At 56.3% G+C, this 18,074-nt stretch overlaps 5 protein-coding genes across 5 annotated transcripts; 2 read left to right on the top strand and 3 right to left on the bottom strand.

Annotated features, from left to right (window-relative positions):
* Positions 1 to 435: 435 nt before the first annotated feature.
* PG985_016326 (uncharacterized protein) lies at positions 436 to 9,176 on the top strand (the record flags this gene model as incomplete). Its single annotated transcript, XM_066836092.1, has 9 exons — positions 436 to 615; positions 689 to 1,102; positions 1,174 to 1,360; positions 1,779 to 2,104; positions 2,177 to 2,694; positions 2,801 to 6,834; positions 6,893 to 7,375; positions 7,444 to 8,177; positions 8,253 to 9,176. The coding sequence occupies 9 exons, from the start codon at positions 436 to 438 to the stop codon at positions 9,174 to 9,176; spliced, it is 7,800 nt and encodes a 2,599-aa protein (XP_066676108.1).
* Positions 9,177 to 9,633: 457 nt separating this feature from the next.
* PG985_016325 (uncharacterized protein) lies at positions 9,634 to 10,595 on the bottom strand (the record flags this gene model as incomplete). Its single annotated transcript, XM_066836091.1, has 2 exons — positions 9,634 to 10,202; positions 10,247 to 10,595. The coding sequence occupies 2 exons, from the start codon at positions 10,593 to 10,595 to the stop codon at positions 9,634 to 9,636; spliced, it is 918 nt and encodes a 305-aa protein (XP_066676107.1).
* Positions 10,596 to 11,450: 855 nt separating this feature from the next.
* Positions 11,451 to 11,702, top strand: PG985_016324 (uncharacterized protein; the record flags this gene model as incomplete). The annotated part of the gene is made up of 1 exon (XM_066836090.1): positions 11,451 to 11,702. One exon carries the CDS (start codon positions 11,451 to 11,453, stop codon positions 11,700 to 11,702), a length of 252 nt encoding a protein of 83 aa, XP_066676106.1.
* A 426-nt stretch (positions 11,703 to 12,128) lies between these two features.
* On the bottom strand, positions 12,129 to 14,003 carry PG985_016323 (uncharacterized protein; the record flags this gene model as incomplete). Its single annotated transcript, XM_066836089.1, has 1 exon — positions 12,129 to 14,003. One exon carries the CDS (start codon positions 14,001 to 14,003, stop codon positions 12,129 to 12,131), a length of 1,875 nt encoding a protein of 624 aa, XP_066676105.1.
* Positions 14,004 to 14,948: 945 nt separating this feature from the next.
* On the bottom strand, positions 14,949 to 15,992 carry PG985_016322 (uncharacterized protein; the record flags this gene model as incomplete). Its single annotated transcript, XM_066836088.1, has 1 exon — positions 14,949 to 15,992. The coding sequence occupies one exon, from the start codon at positions 15,990 to 15,992 to the stop codon at positions 14,949 to 14,951; it is 1,044 nt and encodes a 347-aa protein (XP_066676104.1).
* Between the last annotated feature and the right edge of the window lie 2,082 nt (positions 15,993 to 18,074).

Raw genomic sequence — 18,074 nt, 5'->3', positions numbered from 1 at the left:
ATGCACATACTCCAGTGCTGGTCCGTCAATTTCCGCCACGGTGGTATCCCGCAAGTAATTACATGGGTAATCTGCAGGGCAGCCGCAGGACTGCATGACACTTTGGTCCAGCTCTACCACGGAGTGTACCAATGCCCACCGTTGGCACTCGCGCGTGCAGGCCAAAGGTGGCTCTGCCCAGCGGCTAGAAGAGGACTGCATTTGAACAACGCATCCTGCTGATAGTACTCCCCGAGCCTTTCTCTAGATAGGAAGTCGGGCCCCATCGGGGACATTTTTCCTCCATAACTACGGACGAAAGTGGGATGGAAGCTGCTATAAGGCCTGAGGGGTTTCTTTGTTTTCCCGGAAATGCGCAGTGTCATTGAGGAACAGTTGCATATATACCGAAATAATACACTTGTAGTGCTTCCTTCCTAGCGTTGTTCACAAAGTATGGAGGAGCCCATTGCTATAGTTGGGCTCGATGCTCGCATGCCAGGTGGCGAAACCCCCGAGGCATTCTTCGACTTCCTCTGCTCGGGTCGGTCCGCCAGGTCCGCGGTGCCTGCTAGCAGGTTCAATGTGGACGCATACGGTCCCACCGCTTCCCCGAGCGGAAGCGAAAGTGCTCATGTTTGTCCATTCGAATACTGTCCATGCGCCCTAACGGCACTAACCTCAATCATGCCCTTTCCCCCTTTGTTAGATCGTTTCAAAGTACGGCCATTTTCTGGCGGGAAGTGTCCACGCCTTCGACGCCCCTTTTTTCTCCATCACGCCGGCGGAAGCGGCGGGCATCGACCCCCAGCAGCGCAACATGCTCGAGACCGTATACAAGGCCTTGGAGAACGCGGGCATTGCCTTGCATCATGCCGCCGGCACCCGGACCGGGGTGTACATTGGCTGTTCGAGCGCCGACTTCCGCGACATTGTCCTGAAGGATCTGGATGGTTCGATGCGGTACGCCGGGACTGGCACCATCAACAGCATGCTGAGCAACCGCGTCTCGTGGTTCTACGACTTCAAGGGCCCCAGTATGACCATCGACACGGCCTGCAGTTCCAGTCTGGTCGCCCTCCACCAGGCCGTCGTGGCTCTGCGTGCTGGAGAAGTCTCTATGGTACGCATGCCTAGGTAGCCAGGAGAGCGCCGCGCATCATTCCAGAAGCGAGCATTCTGACATACTTGCAGGCTGTTGTCGGCGGGACGAATCTGATCCTCTCTCCCGAGATGACCATGACGTTTTCCGCCATGGGAACTCTGAGCCCGGATGGGATATCTTATAGCTTTGACCACCGGGTCAACGGCTTCTCTCGTGGAGAGGGCTTCGCGGCCGTCGTTCTGAAGCGACTGCCCGAAGCGCTGCGTGACGGGAATAGTGAGCCCAAGTTTCCACATGTCTACTTCCCGTACTATAAGGAGGCACTGCCTGACCATGCACCGCGGGGCTGCTCCATCTAGCCATTCGCGCGGTGATTCGGAACTCCAGCACAAACCAAGACGGCCGTTCGCCAGCGCTTACCCACTCGACCCGGGCCTCGCTTCTGGACTTGATCAACACGACATACAGGGACTTGGATATGTCACTTACCAGACTCGTCGAGGCACATGGAACGGTAAGTCCAGCCAGTTTGGCGTTTTCTTTCCTGCTTCGACTGCCGAGACTGATCACCAAGTTGCAGGGTACACGCGTCGGAGGTATTGAGCCCTTTCCAACTTTTGACTTCATCGACACATTTGGGAAGGGGACTGCCGGTCACCGTGCAGCGTACCACAACACTAACTCCCGTGGTTAGATCCCATTGAAGCCGGGGCCATAGCCGACGCCTTTGCCATCCACCGAACCGACGAGGAACCGTTGTACGTCGGTGCGATGAAGAGCAATTGTGGCCATCTCGAGGGAGCCGCCGGCCTCGCCGCCATCGTCAAGACGGTGCTGTCCATGGAACGCGGCATCATTCCCGGCAACGCTTGGTTCGAGAGGCCCAACCCGAGCATCTCGGACAGCTGGCATCTTGCCTTTCCCACCGAGTCCATCCCGTGGCCCCGGACGGCGACGGGCCTCCGCCGGGCATCAGTCAACTGTTTTGGGCTCGGGGGGGCCAACGCTCATGTCGTTCTGGTATGTTGTTGATACGTCGACCCACCCTGCTAATTTACGATGACGACACCAATCTTAATGGATGGCCTCTAGGACGACGCACTTCACTTTCTCCTAGACCATGGACTGGTGGGAAAGCACTGCACAGTCGACACCTGTGAGAAAAGACTCTACGAACCCGCATCGCCGTCGTATCCCACAGCTCCACCCCGGTGTCCCAAGCTTTTCGTTTTCACGGCCCACGATCAGGACGGGGTTTCCCGCATGCGACAGGCTTACCGACGGTTTCTGTCCACATCAGATGCCCACCCCTCGGATGCATCCGAGCAGGAGTTCTTGCGTGATCTGGGCTTTACTCTTGCGGAAAGGAGGACGCAGTTCCCCTGGCGCACCGCCGTCGTGGCCAACAGCATCTCCTCGCTCCAAGAGTCCCTCGACACCCAGGACCCGGCCGGGCCGGTGCGCGCAGACGGTAGCCGGCGATTGGCACTTGTGTTTACGGGACAAGGAACGCAGTGGCCGACCATGGGTCTGGGTCTGATGGCGTACCCCGTGTTCCGCCAGAGCCTCGAAAAGGCCGACGCCTACCTCCGGAGCCTGGGTTGCCGTTGGTCGTTGATATGTAGGCCACATCAGCAGGTGTCGCGGGCGCTTTGCTAGCGTCTGTCCTTCCTTTGCCCAGTGTGCTGACTCCGGGAAAACACCAGACGAACTAAGCAAAAAGCGCGCCATGTCTCGCGTGAACGAGGCCGAGTTCTCCCAGCCGCTTTGCACGGCCCTGCAGGTTGCGCTGGTCGACCTCGTGGTATCGTGGAACGTTCGCGCGGAAGCGGTCGTGGGACACTCGTCGGGCGAGATAGCTGCAGCGTATGCGGCCAAGGCCATTACTGCAGAGGATGCCTGGCGGGTCGCGTATTATCGCGGTAAGTGGCTTTGCGCTGGACATGGTAAACCTGCTTACCCCGAGGAAATAGGAAAGCTCGTGACGAAGCTCGTCAAGGCAGAGCTACAGCCTCGCACCGGTATGGCTGCAGTGGGTCTAGAGCTGGGGGAAGCTTTGGCGGCGGTTCGAGGTCTGGAGCGCGACCATTTCCAGCATCCGGGTCGTTTGGAAGTGGCCTGCTTCAACAGCCGGACCAGCCATACCATGAGCGGCGAGATGGACAGGATCAATGCGCTGGTGGCCAACTTGAGTGACAAACAAGTGTTTGCGAGAAAGCTCAAGGTGGACATCGGGTACCACTCCCAGTATCTGCAGCCCATGGCAGACGAATACGCCAATTGGATTGGTGACCTTGGTAACTTTACCGATTCTGTCGCCCGGGACTCTTCGGCACCATGCTTCTATTCATCAACTGTTTGTGCCGCTGTTGACGCCTCCCCGCTTCGAAGTGCCGCCTACTGGGTTGAGAACCTGGTATCGCCTGTGCATTTCCAGCAGTCAGTCACCGCATTGATGACGGAGAACAGGGGAATGGCGGAATGTGGACAAGATCCTTACCCTTTCACCGATATCCTGGAGATTGGACCGCATAGCGGGCTGAAAGGGCCGATCAAGCAAATCGCCCAGGATTTGGGGCTCTGCCAAGCATTGAGGTATCACTCCCTGATGGAGTCCGGCAGCAACGAGGTCGTTAGTGTTCTCGGTGCAGCCGGGTCTCTGTTCGGCCGCGGCCTCACGATTGACATCCCGCTTGTCAACAGCGCCCAGGGCGAGACAGGTGACCCCAAGATGCTGATTGGCCTCCCCAGCTATCCGTTCAACCATGCCAAGGAGTACTGGTCCGAAAGCCGGCTCAGCAAGGCGTTTGCGCACCGCAAGCATGGCCGGCACGAAGTGTTGGGAACTCCCGTCGCCCACAGCAGCCCCAACCGTCGCATGTGGCACCACTGGCTCCGCTTGGCCGACATAGCCTGGCTGCAAGACCACAGGGTGGGGGACGCGATCCTCTTCCCGGCCGCCGGTATGCTGGCTATGGCGGTCGAAGCTGCTCGCCAAGCTACGGGGGACGACCGGGCCATCAAGGGCTTCCGCCTTCGTCATGTCTCGTTTCATTCGGCCTTGCACATCCCAACTGACGGTGGTGCCGGAGTCGAGACGTACTTTTACCTCCACTGTCCTCGCCAGGCAGCTTTGGGTGGATCCAAAGCAAGCTCCCGCGGATCCAAGGAATTCGAGCTGTGGTCAGTCCAGCCAGACGACGCATGGGTGGAGCATTGCCGTGGCACGATTCTGGTCGAGCACCGGGAGAATGCCACACCCGTCGACGGAGGGCTGGAGGAAAAGAAGCTCGCGGATCAGTGCCGGTCGCAGATCCGGCACGCCATCGCCTGCTGCCGCACCCGCATCCCGTCGGCGATGCTGTATACGGCCTTCGCCGAAGGGCACCTCCACTTTGGGGACACGTTCCAGACCTTGTCTGACGTCCACATGGACGACCCGCTGACACCGCGCACGACTATGGCCAGCTTGAGGCCGAATCTCCCGCCCCCTTCAGGTGGGAGTGGGACCCGGCAGAGCTTGGTCTTGCATTCCACCATGATTGATGGCGTTCTACAAGCCGGTCTGGCACCGCTTCTGATCAACAAAGATGCCAGGTGCCTGGGAAAGCCGTGCTTACCAGTATACATGGAGGAATTCTGGATTTCAGCGGTCAATACTCACCAGGACACTCTCATGATGCCGGTGCGGTCGGATGCCGCTTTTCACGGCCGTAACGAAGCCCGGTGTACTTGTGTTGCCGTGGACAAGCAGACTCTGGAGCCGCAGGTCTTGGTCAACGGTCTCATTATGAAGTCGGCGGCACAACTTTCTTCCACGGTGGTTCCCATAGAGAACAACTCTCGTCATGTGGCATGGAACACGGACTGGAAGCCAGACGTGACATTTTTGAACCGTGCCGAGTTAGAGTCGGCCTTTCGGCTCGGCGAAGGCCCAAGCTTGGAAACCTACGCCGAGCTGGACGACTGCAACAGTCTATCCTGTCTTTATGTCGAAGGAGCACTTTTGCGGATAAGCCGCAACAAGTCTCCACCCGCAACGCATGTGCGCACCGACTCGGGCGTGGATCTGCCTCTCGAAATGACGCCGCTCGGAATGACAGCCTCCCCAGGAGCGGAAGCCCCATGCGTCCCCGACCATCTGGATAGATACATCCAACTTATGAGACAGATGGTAGCCAACCGAAAGCAGCAGAACCCTTGTGAGGCTCTCGAGTCAATGGAGACGCTGGAAGCCAGGCTTAAGAAGAGGGGCACAGCCACTGGAAACCTCGTCATAGCGGTCGGGAAGGAGTTAGCCAACGTCCTCAGCGGGACTGCCGACCCGCTCGAGATCCTGTTCAGCAACGGGTTGGCCGAGGAGTTCTACCAGACGGGGTACGGGATGGAGCGCACGAGCGCCCAGCTCGCCGGGTACCTGGACGCCCTGGCCCACAAGAACCCGCTGATGAAGATACTCGAGGTCGGCGCCGGCACCGGTGGCACCGCCAAACCCGTTCTGGACAGGCTGGGGTTTCGGTACGGCCGCTATGACTTCACCGACGTGTCTCCTTGGTTCTTGGACAGGGCAAAAGACAGGTTCGCCGCCATGGAGCAGGTGGAATACCGCATACTAGACATCGAAGGAGACCCTTCCACGCAAGGATTCCAGGTCGGCACCTATGACGTCCTCGTGGCCTCCAACGTGCTGCACGCCACCAAGGACCTTGTCGCGGCGCTGCGGAACTGCCTGGCGCTTCTCAAGCCGGGCGGCAAGCTGCTGCTCACCGAGGGTGTCCGCCCCTCTAGCATCATGACCAACTTCGTGTTCGGCCTGCTTCCGGGTTGGTGGAAGTCGGAGGAGGGAGACCGTCCAGCTGGGCCCCTCTTGTCTGTCGGCGCATGGGAGCGGTACATTGTCCAGAGCGGCTTCGCCGGTTTGGATGCCGTGTTCCCTGACTACGCCGATGACGCGTACCATGTGTCTTCGGTGCTCGTGTGCAGTGCACCAAAGAGCTCCCAAGACGTCTCTCCAGAAAGGGACCCAATAATAGCTGGCGACCGGCCGCGAGAAAACCTGATGATTGTGGCGGATCCCCTCTCCGAGTTCCAAGATGGTCTGGTCAGTGACTTGAGAGCAGGTCTGGAGGCCACAGCCTCGGGGATGTCCTTCACGCACGTCATGTCGAGAACACTAGAGGAGTTTGCCAGAGAAGAAGACCTCGAGTCCATTCGTGGCTCTACATGCCTATTCCTGACGGAGCTGGAAGCGCCGATTCTGTCCGACCTGTCCGAGGGCACGCTGCTGGCTTTCAAGCACATGACCAGATGCAAGACATGGCTGTGGCTCACCAGGGCGCACGAGGCCGAATCGGAGCTCGTCCGGGGCTTTGCTACGTGCCTCAGACTGGAGAACCCGGAGTTGAATTTCACCACCGTCGCATTTGACGAACCGAGTCGGTGCGCGCCGGCCACCATTGTGGACACGTGCCTGCGAGTTCTCCGGGGGTCCCGGTCAGAGCCCACGGCCGATAGCCTGGACGACACCTTCCGTTTCACCAACGGCTTTCTCCATATTCCCAGGCTTGTCGAAGCCAGCTATCTCACCGAGCATATTCGGGACACTTCCGAGCCCCCCGAATGCACGGAGAAGGAATTTGGGATCAAGACAGACCGCGGAATCCGTCTTCGGATCAAAGACCTGGGCCTCCTCGACACCCTCCAATTCGAGGAGGACCGCTTGCTCATCCGGCCCGCTGCACGGGTACGATGTCGAGGTTCAGACAATGGCGAGCGGCGTCAATTTCTACGACTTGTCCGTCATGCTAGGGCGCATAGAAGAGTCACCCTTGGGCGTCGAGGGGGCCGGCATCGTCACGAGAACCGGCCCGCGCGTGACGCGGTTCCGTGCAGGCGACCGAGTCTTTGGCTTCGCAATGGACGGGGCTTTCCGGACGCGTTTCCGGACTCAGGAAGGCCTGTTGGCCCGAATCCCCGACCCCCTTTCCTATGCCGAGGCCGCGGCGATGCCCGTCGTGTACTCGACGGCTTACGCTTGCCTTTTTGACATTGGCGGGCTCGGGGAATACCAGCGGGCTGGGGGACTGGAGAGTAGAAGCAGCAGCCGGCCTTCGGTTCTGATCCACGCGGCCGCTGGAGGGGTGGGCCAAGCCGCCATCCAGTTGGCCCAGCGCGAGGGCGCAGAGATCTATGCGACGGTGGGGAGCGTGGAGAAGCGAGACTTCCTGGAGAAGACGTACGGCATTCCCCGCGACCATATCTTCTCCAGCCGCGACTTGACGTTTCGGGACGGTAAGATAGCCAATATTGCATGCATAGTTCCAAGTCCGCCCCCCCACTGACGAAAGCTGCTTCATCAGGGGTCCTACGGATGACGAATGGACGGGGCGTAGACGTCATCCTGAACAGTCTCTCGGGAGACGCCCTGCGCGCGACCTGGGACTGCATTGCCCCGTTCGGCCGGTTTGCCGAGATGGGCCTCGTCGACATCAAGGCCCAAGCCAGCCTCCCGATGGGGTCCTTCGTGCGCAACGCGCGCTTCGAGGCGGTGGAGCTGCACTACATGGCCCAGCACGCGCCGCGTCGGCTCGAGGACGTCTTCCAGCGCGCGGTCCGCGCTGTCTTGGAGCAGGACGGCGGGCTCGTGCGATCCACCCCCATCGTCCCCTATCCCTTCTCGGACGTTCAGACCGCCATGCGCCGCATGCAGTCCGGCAAGCATATTGGCAAGCTCGTCCTCGAGCCCCGGAAGGACCATATGGTGCCGTTTCTCTGTAACAGCCCGAGCGGCATCCGTCGCAGGTTTGATGGCAATGTCACGTATGTCGTGGCCGGCGGGCTGGGAGGACTGGGTCGGGCGGTGGTGCGCTGGATGGTCGAGCGGGGTGCGAGGTTTCTCTTGCTCCTGTCGAGAAGGGGGCTCCCAGAAACCGACGTCCACAGCATGTTTGGCGAATTGGAGGGCAGGTACGGGCGGATTGTCGCACCGGCTTGCGACCTGACCAACTTGGCCATGGTGCGCCGGGTAGTCCGAGACGCTACAGTCAGCATGCCTCCCATCAAGGGCTGCTTCCACGGAGCCATGGTTCTCAAAGTAAGTGCATTTCGGGAAGACTGCAGGTCAGAGCGCCTGGCGATACGTGGAATTACTAACAGGCACACCCGGCAGGACAACGTCTTCGGCGACATGACGGTGGACGAATGGCAAGCCTCGGTACGGGTCAAGGTCCAAGGGACAAAGGCCCTCTGGAAGGTCTTGTTGGAGAACGGGGCGACACCTGGCACGCCGCCACTGGCTTTCTTCATCATGCTCTCCTCGACCGTCTCGGTCCTCGGTAACGCCAACCAATCCAACTACGCCGCCGGCAATGCCTTCCAAGATGCCTTCGCCCGGCAGCTGGCGTCCCAGGGCCACCCGGCCGTCTCGGTCAATGTCCCCGTGCTTTCGGATGTGGGTTTCGTCGCGGAGCGGCCCGAGCTGATGCATCACCTCCGCAGCGCCGGCTGGCCTTGCATGTCATCCCGCGAGCTCCTGGCCGCGCTGGAATACTACTGCCTCCACCAGAACCATTCACCGAGCGGTCCTGGCCTGACCCGCGAAGACCGAGTGCGCCGGGCCCAAGTGGCGCCCCGCCTCTGGCTTCCCCGCCTGTCACAGACTTCCGGGCAGATGGCGTCCAGCTGGGACAAGAACCCCCTGCTGCAGCCCCTCAAGTTGTGGCAGCACTCCGAGGGTGGTGCCAATGGTCAGGGGGATGCCCTAGAGAACTCGGCGGCGCGGACCGGCAGCGCCAAAGATCGTCTGGCGTCTGCCAACACGCTGAAGGAAGCCCAAGAGGTGGTGTTGGAGGCGTTCCTGAGCAAGCTGTCGCGCATCCTGAGCGTCGGGGAGGCGGAACTGAGCCCCGCCAAGCCCCTCCACGCGTACGGGGTCGACTCGCTCGTGGCGGTCGAGCTGCGGTCCTGGTTCGCCAAGGAGGTCGCCGCCGACCTGACCGTCTTGGACATGACGAGCCAGAGCTGCATCCGGCAGGTGGCCGAGCTGGCGGCGGCTAGGTCCGCCAGTTTCAGCGTCAGAGGAGGTAGCTCGTGACGAGTTGCGCGCAGCGGGGGGGAATCGTGGGATTTGATGAATATAGGTATTATCAGGTAGTGTCAAACTTAGAAAGGTAACACCGTTGGATTGAAAAGTAGATCTAGGGATGACTTGCGGGTCTTATATGTACATATGGGGTGGAGTGTATTAGCCCCTGTTCAACAGATATTAGTAATTAGCATACTACTCATTGGGCCAGTGGCGGTACAGGCTATTGGTATAGCTAAAGAACTTGGTCTATGCTGGTACAGGATTGCGTCAATGCCACGCCCTTGACTGTTTTCTCTTCCCAGAACTCTTCCTATTTAGGTTCTGGGGGGTCATGGACCTACTCCGGCATTACTCAACGTGCGATCATGTGCATTCCCTTGGCACAGTCGTATGTCACAATTCATAAACTTCGCCAGTCGGGTGCTGGAGCCGCAGTACACGTCTCCAAAACCGGCACGGTGGCTCATAAAGTCGTCGAGTAGCTGAGCGTCATGTCGCCCCGGTCGTAGGCCGCCCCCACCGCCTTGATGAGGATGTCGACGCCGTTGACCACGGGGCACCAGGGGCGCGGGGTGATGTAGTGGTTGCCCGCCACCATGCCGTTGATGCTGGCGGGCCGGAAGGACGCCGTCAGGTACTCGCCCGCGCGGGCGGTCCCGGGTTCCGACGGAACCCCGCCTCTGGCTTTGCCAAAGGGCTCCGAAGCGTGGAGCAGCGTGGGAACCCGGATACCGTCGGCACGGTGGAGAGGCAGTTTGGCCAGCAGGATCTCGAGGTTGGCGTCGATGTAGCGACGGGCGTAGGCGATGGCGACGGTGAAGCCGAGGCTGTTGTTGAAGGGCAGGAACTGCACGAACTCGTCGACGTGGCCGATGACCATCCAGCCCGTCTCGAGCAGCAGCGGCGACTGCACCGCCGGGGCCTCGAGGAAGGGCAGGATGGCGGTCCGCCGGTCAAAGTGCTTGCCCATGATGATGCGCCCGGCCGGGTACCGCGTGCCGTTGCGCGATGTGTAGTGTAGGGCGGCATCGTCTCAAGGTTGCCTTAGCTGTTGATCTCGAGGTGCCCGAACCCACTGCCCGTGCCGCTCGTCGGCTGGTACCCGCCGAGGCCAGGGCCGCGCAATTGCTCAAACACCTGCCAGCCCGCCGTCCGGTGGCCCGACGCGTCGCTGCAATAGGCCAGCTCGTCGTTGCTCAGCGGGTGGCCGGCGCCGTCCCGCGCGGCGCAGCGCCGGTGCTTGTCGCCGAGGTTTGGCAGGAAGATAGCGCACTCGGCGGTGGTCCAGGTGCCCTTGTCGCTCGTGCGGTTGGCCTCGTCGACTTGGTCGTCGCGGTTGGTGTCGGCCGTGGTCTTGGGCGCGTGGCAAGTCGCCTGCGCCGCGAATCTGAGGCAGAGGGCCTGGGAGACGAGCCGGTTGTGCATGTTGGGTAGGAGGAGGAGGCAGCGAGGAAGGCTGGGGACTTGCTGTGGCGAGTGGACTCGGAGTGGAAGGAGGGTAGTACAAAGACTGGCCGTCGAGATTCTCATATAGTCTTCAGTCAGCGACCTTTTGCTGACTGGTACCTGTCTGCATCACCGTGTGGCAGCCGGGATCGGGACTTTGCATATGCATCCGACTCAAGCACCTCGCGCGTACCTCCGCCGGCATGAATCAATGCGCCGTAAAAGCTAGGAGTTTGCTACTGCATTGTCGTCGTTCTGATATTAAGAACAACACAATCTGTATACATCTATATTGACACATGTGTTGGAGATGCCGGATTTCATCATGTATCTCATTTGTGAGTTGAGAGGGGGGGGGTCGTTCTGTGGCCAAGACCTGCGGCCCACATCTGCGGTGGGCTTCCCTAAAGGGGGCAGTCAACCAACGTCCGGCCGCGATTCCCTGCAAATCCAAAGAGCCAAGATCACGAACGAATCGATCGCCTGGGAAAAAGCTTGTGGCGTTTGTTCCGTTGGGTGGGGCTGACGCTTCCAGCAACAGTCGGAATTTTCGGAACCCTGGAGTCCCAAGAGGCCCCCTTGCCGACCAAGAACACGAGCTTTCTGAGCAACTTGCCAGTAGAGGTCTTGTTCGAGTAATAACTTCAATCGGACTCCCATATTTATTATGACACAGCGTATTCAGCTTCGAAAGTTTGACTCGACACGCAAACCCTAGTTTCTAACGAGAACAAACTACTGCTGTGTATAACCCTCACAGCTGGATCCTGACATGCCCTGGTGTTTTACTGCCACTAAACCAAACCGTCCGCCAAGGGCAAGACGGAGCACCACATGCCCCTGACTGACTCCTCCACTCCGAGTAAAGAGAGCGACCTGCAGATGTCCTATCGTATGTTGCACAACAACCAGGATCACACCCGACGCGAGGCCGAGAAGCTCCGACAACTGTTGGTCGACCATGCCGAGGGCCAAGGCCAGCAGAGCTTGCCCGGTATCGGCCTGGGCCTAGCAGCCACGGCAAAAGCGGCCAAACGCGCAACGCCTGGTCTGAGCGACGGGGACGAGCCGTCGCCCCTACGTTGACATTAGAAAGATTGTTCTGCTCCTCGATGGTCAGTCCATCAGTTTGACGGATCGAGGCCAATGCCACCAACAAAAGAAATTCTGGGTACTGGCCTTATGATGAGAACATATACCATTTGAGATATTGAAGTCGGAATTTTATTAATTAGAAAAGAAATAGGCTGCTTGTTATGATACACAATTCCCTATGGAATCGTTCCACCCCCCCTCCCCTTTCTCTCTATCTCTATCTCTGAATGTACGGAAGATACAAACATCTGATGTTCGGGATCAAAAGATTGCTTGTTATTTGCCCTGCTGCTTGATCGATGTCAGTCAAAATCAAAGTGGAATTATCAACCCATTACTCCGGCTCGAAGATGTTATAGGAATCCCCGGAAATGTTGCTAACTATGGGCCCCTGTTCCAACTAGGATACTATTTTGGTCAAAACCATGATTTCCAAATTGAGGACAGAGTGGCGGCTATAGAGTGGATCGGATTGACTCGATTATTGTTTTCCTGGAAGATGCATACTAGCTGATCAACTACCTCGTCAAGAGTGACATGGTACATTGCCGAAAGATTACGCTCCTCGTTGGGAACATCATAGTCCCGAAGACCTCTTTCATCGAGGAAGTCGGCAATGATTTGTGTACCGGTCCTAGACCAGTAGTCTCGGACAACGGAAACCGCGAGCTCAAAGACCCCGGTTAGATACGGTGTGTGAGGTGGCTCTGGAGGGTTCCAAATGTCCGTCTGAGGGAAGGCTAAATTCCAAATTTGAAACCATTCAGTTATCTCAGTGGTTCCTGGCTTGCATCTCTTAGCGAGATTATGTAGTTGATTTTCTGAAAGGCCCTGAGGTGCCTTGTTCCGCTGTTGCGTATTGCAGGTCCGACTCATGATGTGCTGGTCCCGCAACGAGGCTTGGGAGAAAGTGATGTTACAAGTTGGACAGTAGTATGGCTGGCGATGAACCGTCCAAATATGCTGCTTGAGGTCTCGGATGGTGCGAAAGTCGTTGCGAGTAAGACACTGGAGATACTGCGTCTTGTCATGATTGTAAAAAGGGCAGGCGAATGACTTCGATATTGGTGTTTCGATGAGCACGATGTCACCCTCCTCAGTCAGTTCTCTTGACTTCAGCTTCATGTGATCAAAGAAGTCCTCCATCCGGATAGGTTGGCGGTGTGTGGGGGCTTCTACATTTTGCGATTGCTCAAAAGCGGCCGAGCAACCCTTCAGCCAGATCGAAAAATGGTCCAAAGCCACTTCGGTCAACTTGTTGACCAGCCCTGAAAATGGAGGATCCATCTCCATTGGCTGCGCATCCAGTAGTGAAAAAGAGAAGAGGAAATCCTCATAATCACTCGACTCGTCTGAAACGTCGCTCTCGGCAGATAGGTCCGTCATAGCATCGCAGGACGGGCTAGCGCTGGGAATAGGCTCTGGATTCACATATTGGGTTGTTACATGTGACATTCTGGTGTCGACACCCCGTTTCGTGGGCGTGCCTTGAGTACAGGAAGAGACCACGGACTGCTGAGAACCCGAACAAAGTGAGGCCCCTTGCCTCGTTCGCGCATTATCATCCAAGTTTCCGCGGTACCCTGGCTCGTCGCGAGTCTCAGTAAGTGGCCAGCACATTTCTTCGTCCACTCCAACTGGTGCGCACTCGCAAGTCACGGCGGGTGTTGTGACGTCAACGCCGAAATCGCCGAGACTTGGATGAAATGTACCATCAACCCAGTGAGAGGAATGCTGGACTGTCCAATACATCCCATCTTCGGTGTGTATGTCGCCCGAACTTTCCGCGCCTCCAAGGACCGCCTGGTCAAGTTTGATGACGTATGAGAGGGTTGAAATGAGGGTCGCCTTGGCTTCGATTAAGAGCCAATCTGCCCTATAGAACTGCATATGCTGCGATCCAAACAGTTCGATCAGACTGCAGGATTGCTGAACGAGCCCGGAACTCGCTGGCATCTCCTTGAGCGACCCGGGAGCACCTGCATTGCCGAGGCAAATGGTGAAGTTGCGATACCATTGGTAAATAGAATTGATCGATTCCGACAGTTCAGCTCTTGACGAACAGTGAAAGCAGACCGTTTCGGACCAAAGTCGATTTAACATGTGGTTTCCGAAAGACTCGGAACAACCCCCTGGTAACTCAAAAGATCCACCTCTTTGCTCCCACCAGCTGGTGCTCTGCTGGTGGTCACGAAGTAACTCTCCGGTATCCCCATAATGGGACCGGAGCATCGATTCACGATCCAAAAGCAATTGAAGCTGGAACTTGTTCAAAGTGGGAAATAGTCCCATTGTAAAGCTACAGGAGGCAGGACGCTAAGAACTCGAGGTCTTGTGGAGATAGAGGCGGTGGGGTAGGTAGCTTCAAATGTCGCACGGAGCTACCAGTTTCGAAATCGCAGAGTCGATTGATTGTAGCTTTGGTCGATGGGAAGGGAAGTGCTTGCTTTTTGTATCGGTGCCATCAGAGAAAACATTTTCATATTTCAAGTAAGGATGAGGCGAACTTATGAATCAGGCTGCAGGCTGTAGGCTGATCATAATCAAGAATGTCGGGCGATCCGCCCAGCCTCACAGCACGCCCGTGGCAAGTACAAGCACATGCGTGCGTCAACGGGCACGGGCACGTACGAGGCCCCCAATGGGTCAACCAGCCACGTGCATCTCACCTCGACATGCACCCAATGAGACAGCTCTGCAACCCTCCCGTCCCTTCAGTGACTATCCCTTCAATTGGTCAGTTGCCTTGTATTAAGCCTTCCAGAGCCTTTCAGGGCACAGCAGCATGCTTAGACTTCCGCAAGCCTGTCAGCATTACGCCGACATCACCGTGCCATAGGCTATGAATAGCGAATGGGGAAATGGACTACATCATATATCTAAGCCCACGTTGGGCTATCTACGTAATTAGGTGAACCGCGCCATTGTGCTTTGAACACTTTTCCTGATTTGCTTACGGACCTGTATATAAGCATGTCAGTTTCGCAGTCCCTGGAACATCTGATCAACATCTCCCGCTCTATGTCACAATGCGACACAATTTGACACGATTTGACATGTAGTGGGGAACCATGGCAACCAGTAAGCCGCAGTTCTCTTGCTCACTCGTATTACGATTCAATGCATGTTCAGAATGCAGTATTTAAGACATTAAGAAGATAGGAAATACAGCAAATGGGAAATCATACAATGAAAGAAGGAAAGGGGAAAATATCAGAAGACGTTTCCATTGGCAATCTAGCCAGACCCCTCTCCTCTCTCTTGTTGCTCACCATACTCAATCATATTCTGTGTGAACTCCATAAGGAGTTGGTGGAGCTCCTCGCGATAATCCGGATGGATATTTGGTGTGTTTGATGGGAATCGGTCCATAATCAAATTCCATCCACCTTGATTCTGGGTTAAGAATGCGAGCGCAGTTTCGCGAAAAGACTTCCCAGACGATGTGTAGGGTGAAGAGGGCCGTTTGACAAGCGGAAATATGATATCCCAGATCATGAACCACCGCTCAGGATCGCCCCCGCCAACAGTGTGAGGTGGGGCTCTGGCCTTGCAGAGTTCTTCCCATTTGTCTTCTGACAGTCCTGGAACATCCACCTCAACCCGGGAACATGTTTTTGACTTGATATGTGCCTCGCGTTCCAGATCCTGGTCGACGAATATGCGACCGCAGATGGGACAGTGTGGTAATTTTCGATGGCGTCTGTAGATATGTTGCTTGACGTCTGAGGGGCGCTTGAACCCATGTTGGCAAACATCTGTGCATTGCTCCCCCAGTGTACCGCGCACAAAGTATGGGCAAGCAAACCGAGGACCGGACTGGCGAGCAGAAGAGACCGAGATCTTATTGCAATGTGATTCGTCTTCTCCATGTCTCGATTCCTTGTTTTTGCCGTTTCCTTTTTGGGTCTTGTCAATTATCCTCCAGGAAGAGTCGGTAGTGGTGCCTTCAAAAAGTGTTGGGCCTGTGCTCAGAACTGTGCTGCCGGTCGCAGCCCATGCGTCTGAGCCGTTGTCGCGTGTGCGCTGCACTGAAACTACCCGCTGTGGGTGTAAAGCAGCATCTATGCCATTATGGCTGCGACTATAACGATGATTTGGATCGTGACTAGAATCCAAATTTGGGTCGTAATTTGGACCGAAGTCCAAACCATAATTTAGGTCGTCCTTCAATGCTGGAATGAACCCCGGGTAAAGGTTGTCAAGCGCAGGGTGGGATTCTTCAGTGGGGTCTCCGCCGTCCATGCGAAGCTGTAGCCACTGAGGTACTTGGTCCGACATTCCGTGCGGGAGAGGCCGAAACTCTGTATCAAGGACGTTCAAAGAAGACCACACAGATCCGTGACCAGATTGTTGCCTCCCGACGAAGTTAAGAAGCGACAAGTGAGTCAATCAACACACCGAAGTAAGAAAGGTTTGAAAGAGGTTGTTCAATTTTAACAGAACACTGGACACCAGGACTACTTACACAAGGCCATCGCACTGGGGCGTCACTCGTCGTGGCTATACCAGCATATAAATCTGCCTCGACACACTTGTTACCGAGTCCCTAGAGCCTCAACGCACACCATTCAGGGGGGCAATGCTTTCGTGGCCGTCAGCTGCCCATATGCTTCTTCCGCAGTTGCGAGCGACTCCTCCACGCAGTTGCGGACGCTAATCGAACTCATGCCAGATGCACCAGAGTCATCGGAGAAGATATACGAGTGCAACCTCAGGATTAGCAATGGGCTGTCACTACCTTGATATTTAAAGATTGGGAATGCCTCCGTGCTTCAATAGCAATTGCGCAAGTCTATAGTCCAGCACCCAAATGTGCAAGTCCCCAAGCATCACGATCACACATAGCGTTGTTGAAAGACATCCACAACAGCGTACCCAAAAAAGCATGCTTCGAATCTAATCGTGATGGACTTAGAGGTAACCACCGGATTCATAAAAGAGTAAGTTTTGGAATGAAATCTTGAGATTCTTGAGAGATGTTTCTATCATTCGTTTTGTTTACATTCTTATTTACCTACCTGCTGCTTTTGCCATTCACCGAGATGGCCGACACGCATAACAGCTCTGCCAAAAAACAGCAAAATCGGTGAGTGGTAGACAGCGGCTCTTACTGCATGTGCGCCAGGCGGGCTGGCTGACTAGCTGTACAAGCTCACTGCCAAATGCCCGATTGGAGGCCTGGCAGAGGGAAGCCTCACCTCCTGTCAATCACACTCTTCCGTGGCCAGGCAAAAAGCCTTTACAAAAGAAAACCAAAGCTAGCAAACGATCGTCTTCATCCACCGAAAGAACAAGCGATAAGCAGTCCAGGACATGAGCACGGAGCAAAGGTTTATGGGGACAGAATTATGCAGTTAGCAAGGGGGGAAGACTTGGCTGAATGGATGTTGCATTGTTACTTAGGTATACGCGATCGACAATACAAGACCTGGTAATTATTCTTAACGGCTACCTGGACTTCCGATGCTGCAGAATTAGCACATTGAGGCTTGCCGTCATCCTGCAGTACTGAATCCTGCGAACAGCAGCAATTGCTTCTGGTATGCAGGCATTCATGGTGGTGAGATTCGTGTAGCCTTTCAATCATTGGCCACCTAGCTCTAATTACTTGGATCGATGGAAGAGGATAGAATTTGCAGCTTGGGTGACCTGTGGGAAATGTGCACTTCCACCACAGCTGTGGAAGTCTACGTCGATATCATATCATCTCAGATGTCCACGGCTGTGGAAATCCGCCTTGCTTTGAAGTGTACATACGTAGTATTAGGTAGGTAGGCAGGCAGTTACATGTGATAAGCGCACGTATGTTTCACACACTTGTGGAAATCCACTTTAGTCCAAGTGTAATTACATGGTACCCCAGGTCGAGACGCCCGCAGTCGTGGAGATCCACTTTAACGCGCTGCCAGGTGTATCCACCACAACTGTGGAGGTCTGCCCAGGGGACTGCCTCGAGTCTTGGCACTTGGCATGCTCGCAACTGTGGAAGTCATTGTCAGGTGGGTGTGACGCAAGTAAGCGCCCCGAGTAGCCGCACCCGTATTCTAGCGATCTAATGGGTTTCAGTCGCGCGGCACACCCGGCTAGGGGCAAGTTGAATGGAAGGAAAGACAGGGGGATTTTGCATACATAGGGCATCTCAACTTGCCATAAGTTTGGCAGGTTATGATCTCATTTGTCTGTTTTTTTATCAGCGTTCCCGTGGACATCCTTACCACGCAGCAGCGGCTTCAACCATTCGAGGTCATTGATTAGAGCATGCCTATCAACCCAAGCATTGGCCCATCCAGCGACCACCTTGGCACGGTTGGGCAGGGATGCCCTCACGATGGCGCCATATTGTCGAGCGAGTCGCAACAA

The sequence above is a fragment of the Apiospora marii genome, assembly GCF_038362585.1.
Source record: "Apiospora marii strain CBS 49790 chromosome Unknown utg000014l_segment0_segment0, whole genome shotgun sequence".
NCBI classification, from domain to species: domain Eukaryota; kingdom Fungi; phylum Ascomycota; class Sordariomycetes; order Amphisphaeriales; family Apiosporaceae; genus Apiospora; species Apiospora marii.
The sequence above is the reverse complement of the archived record's forward strand: the minus strand, read 5'-3'. Positions and strand labels throughout refer to the sequence as shown.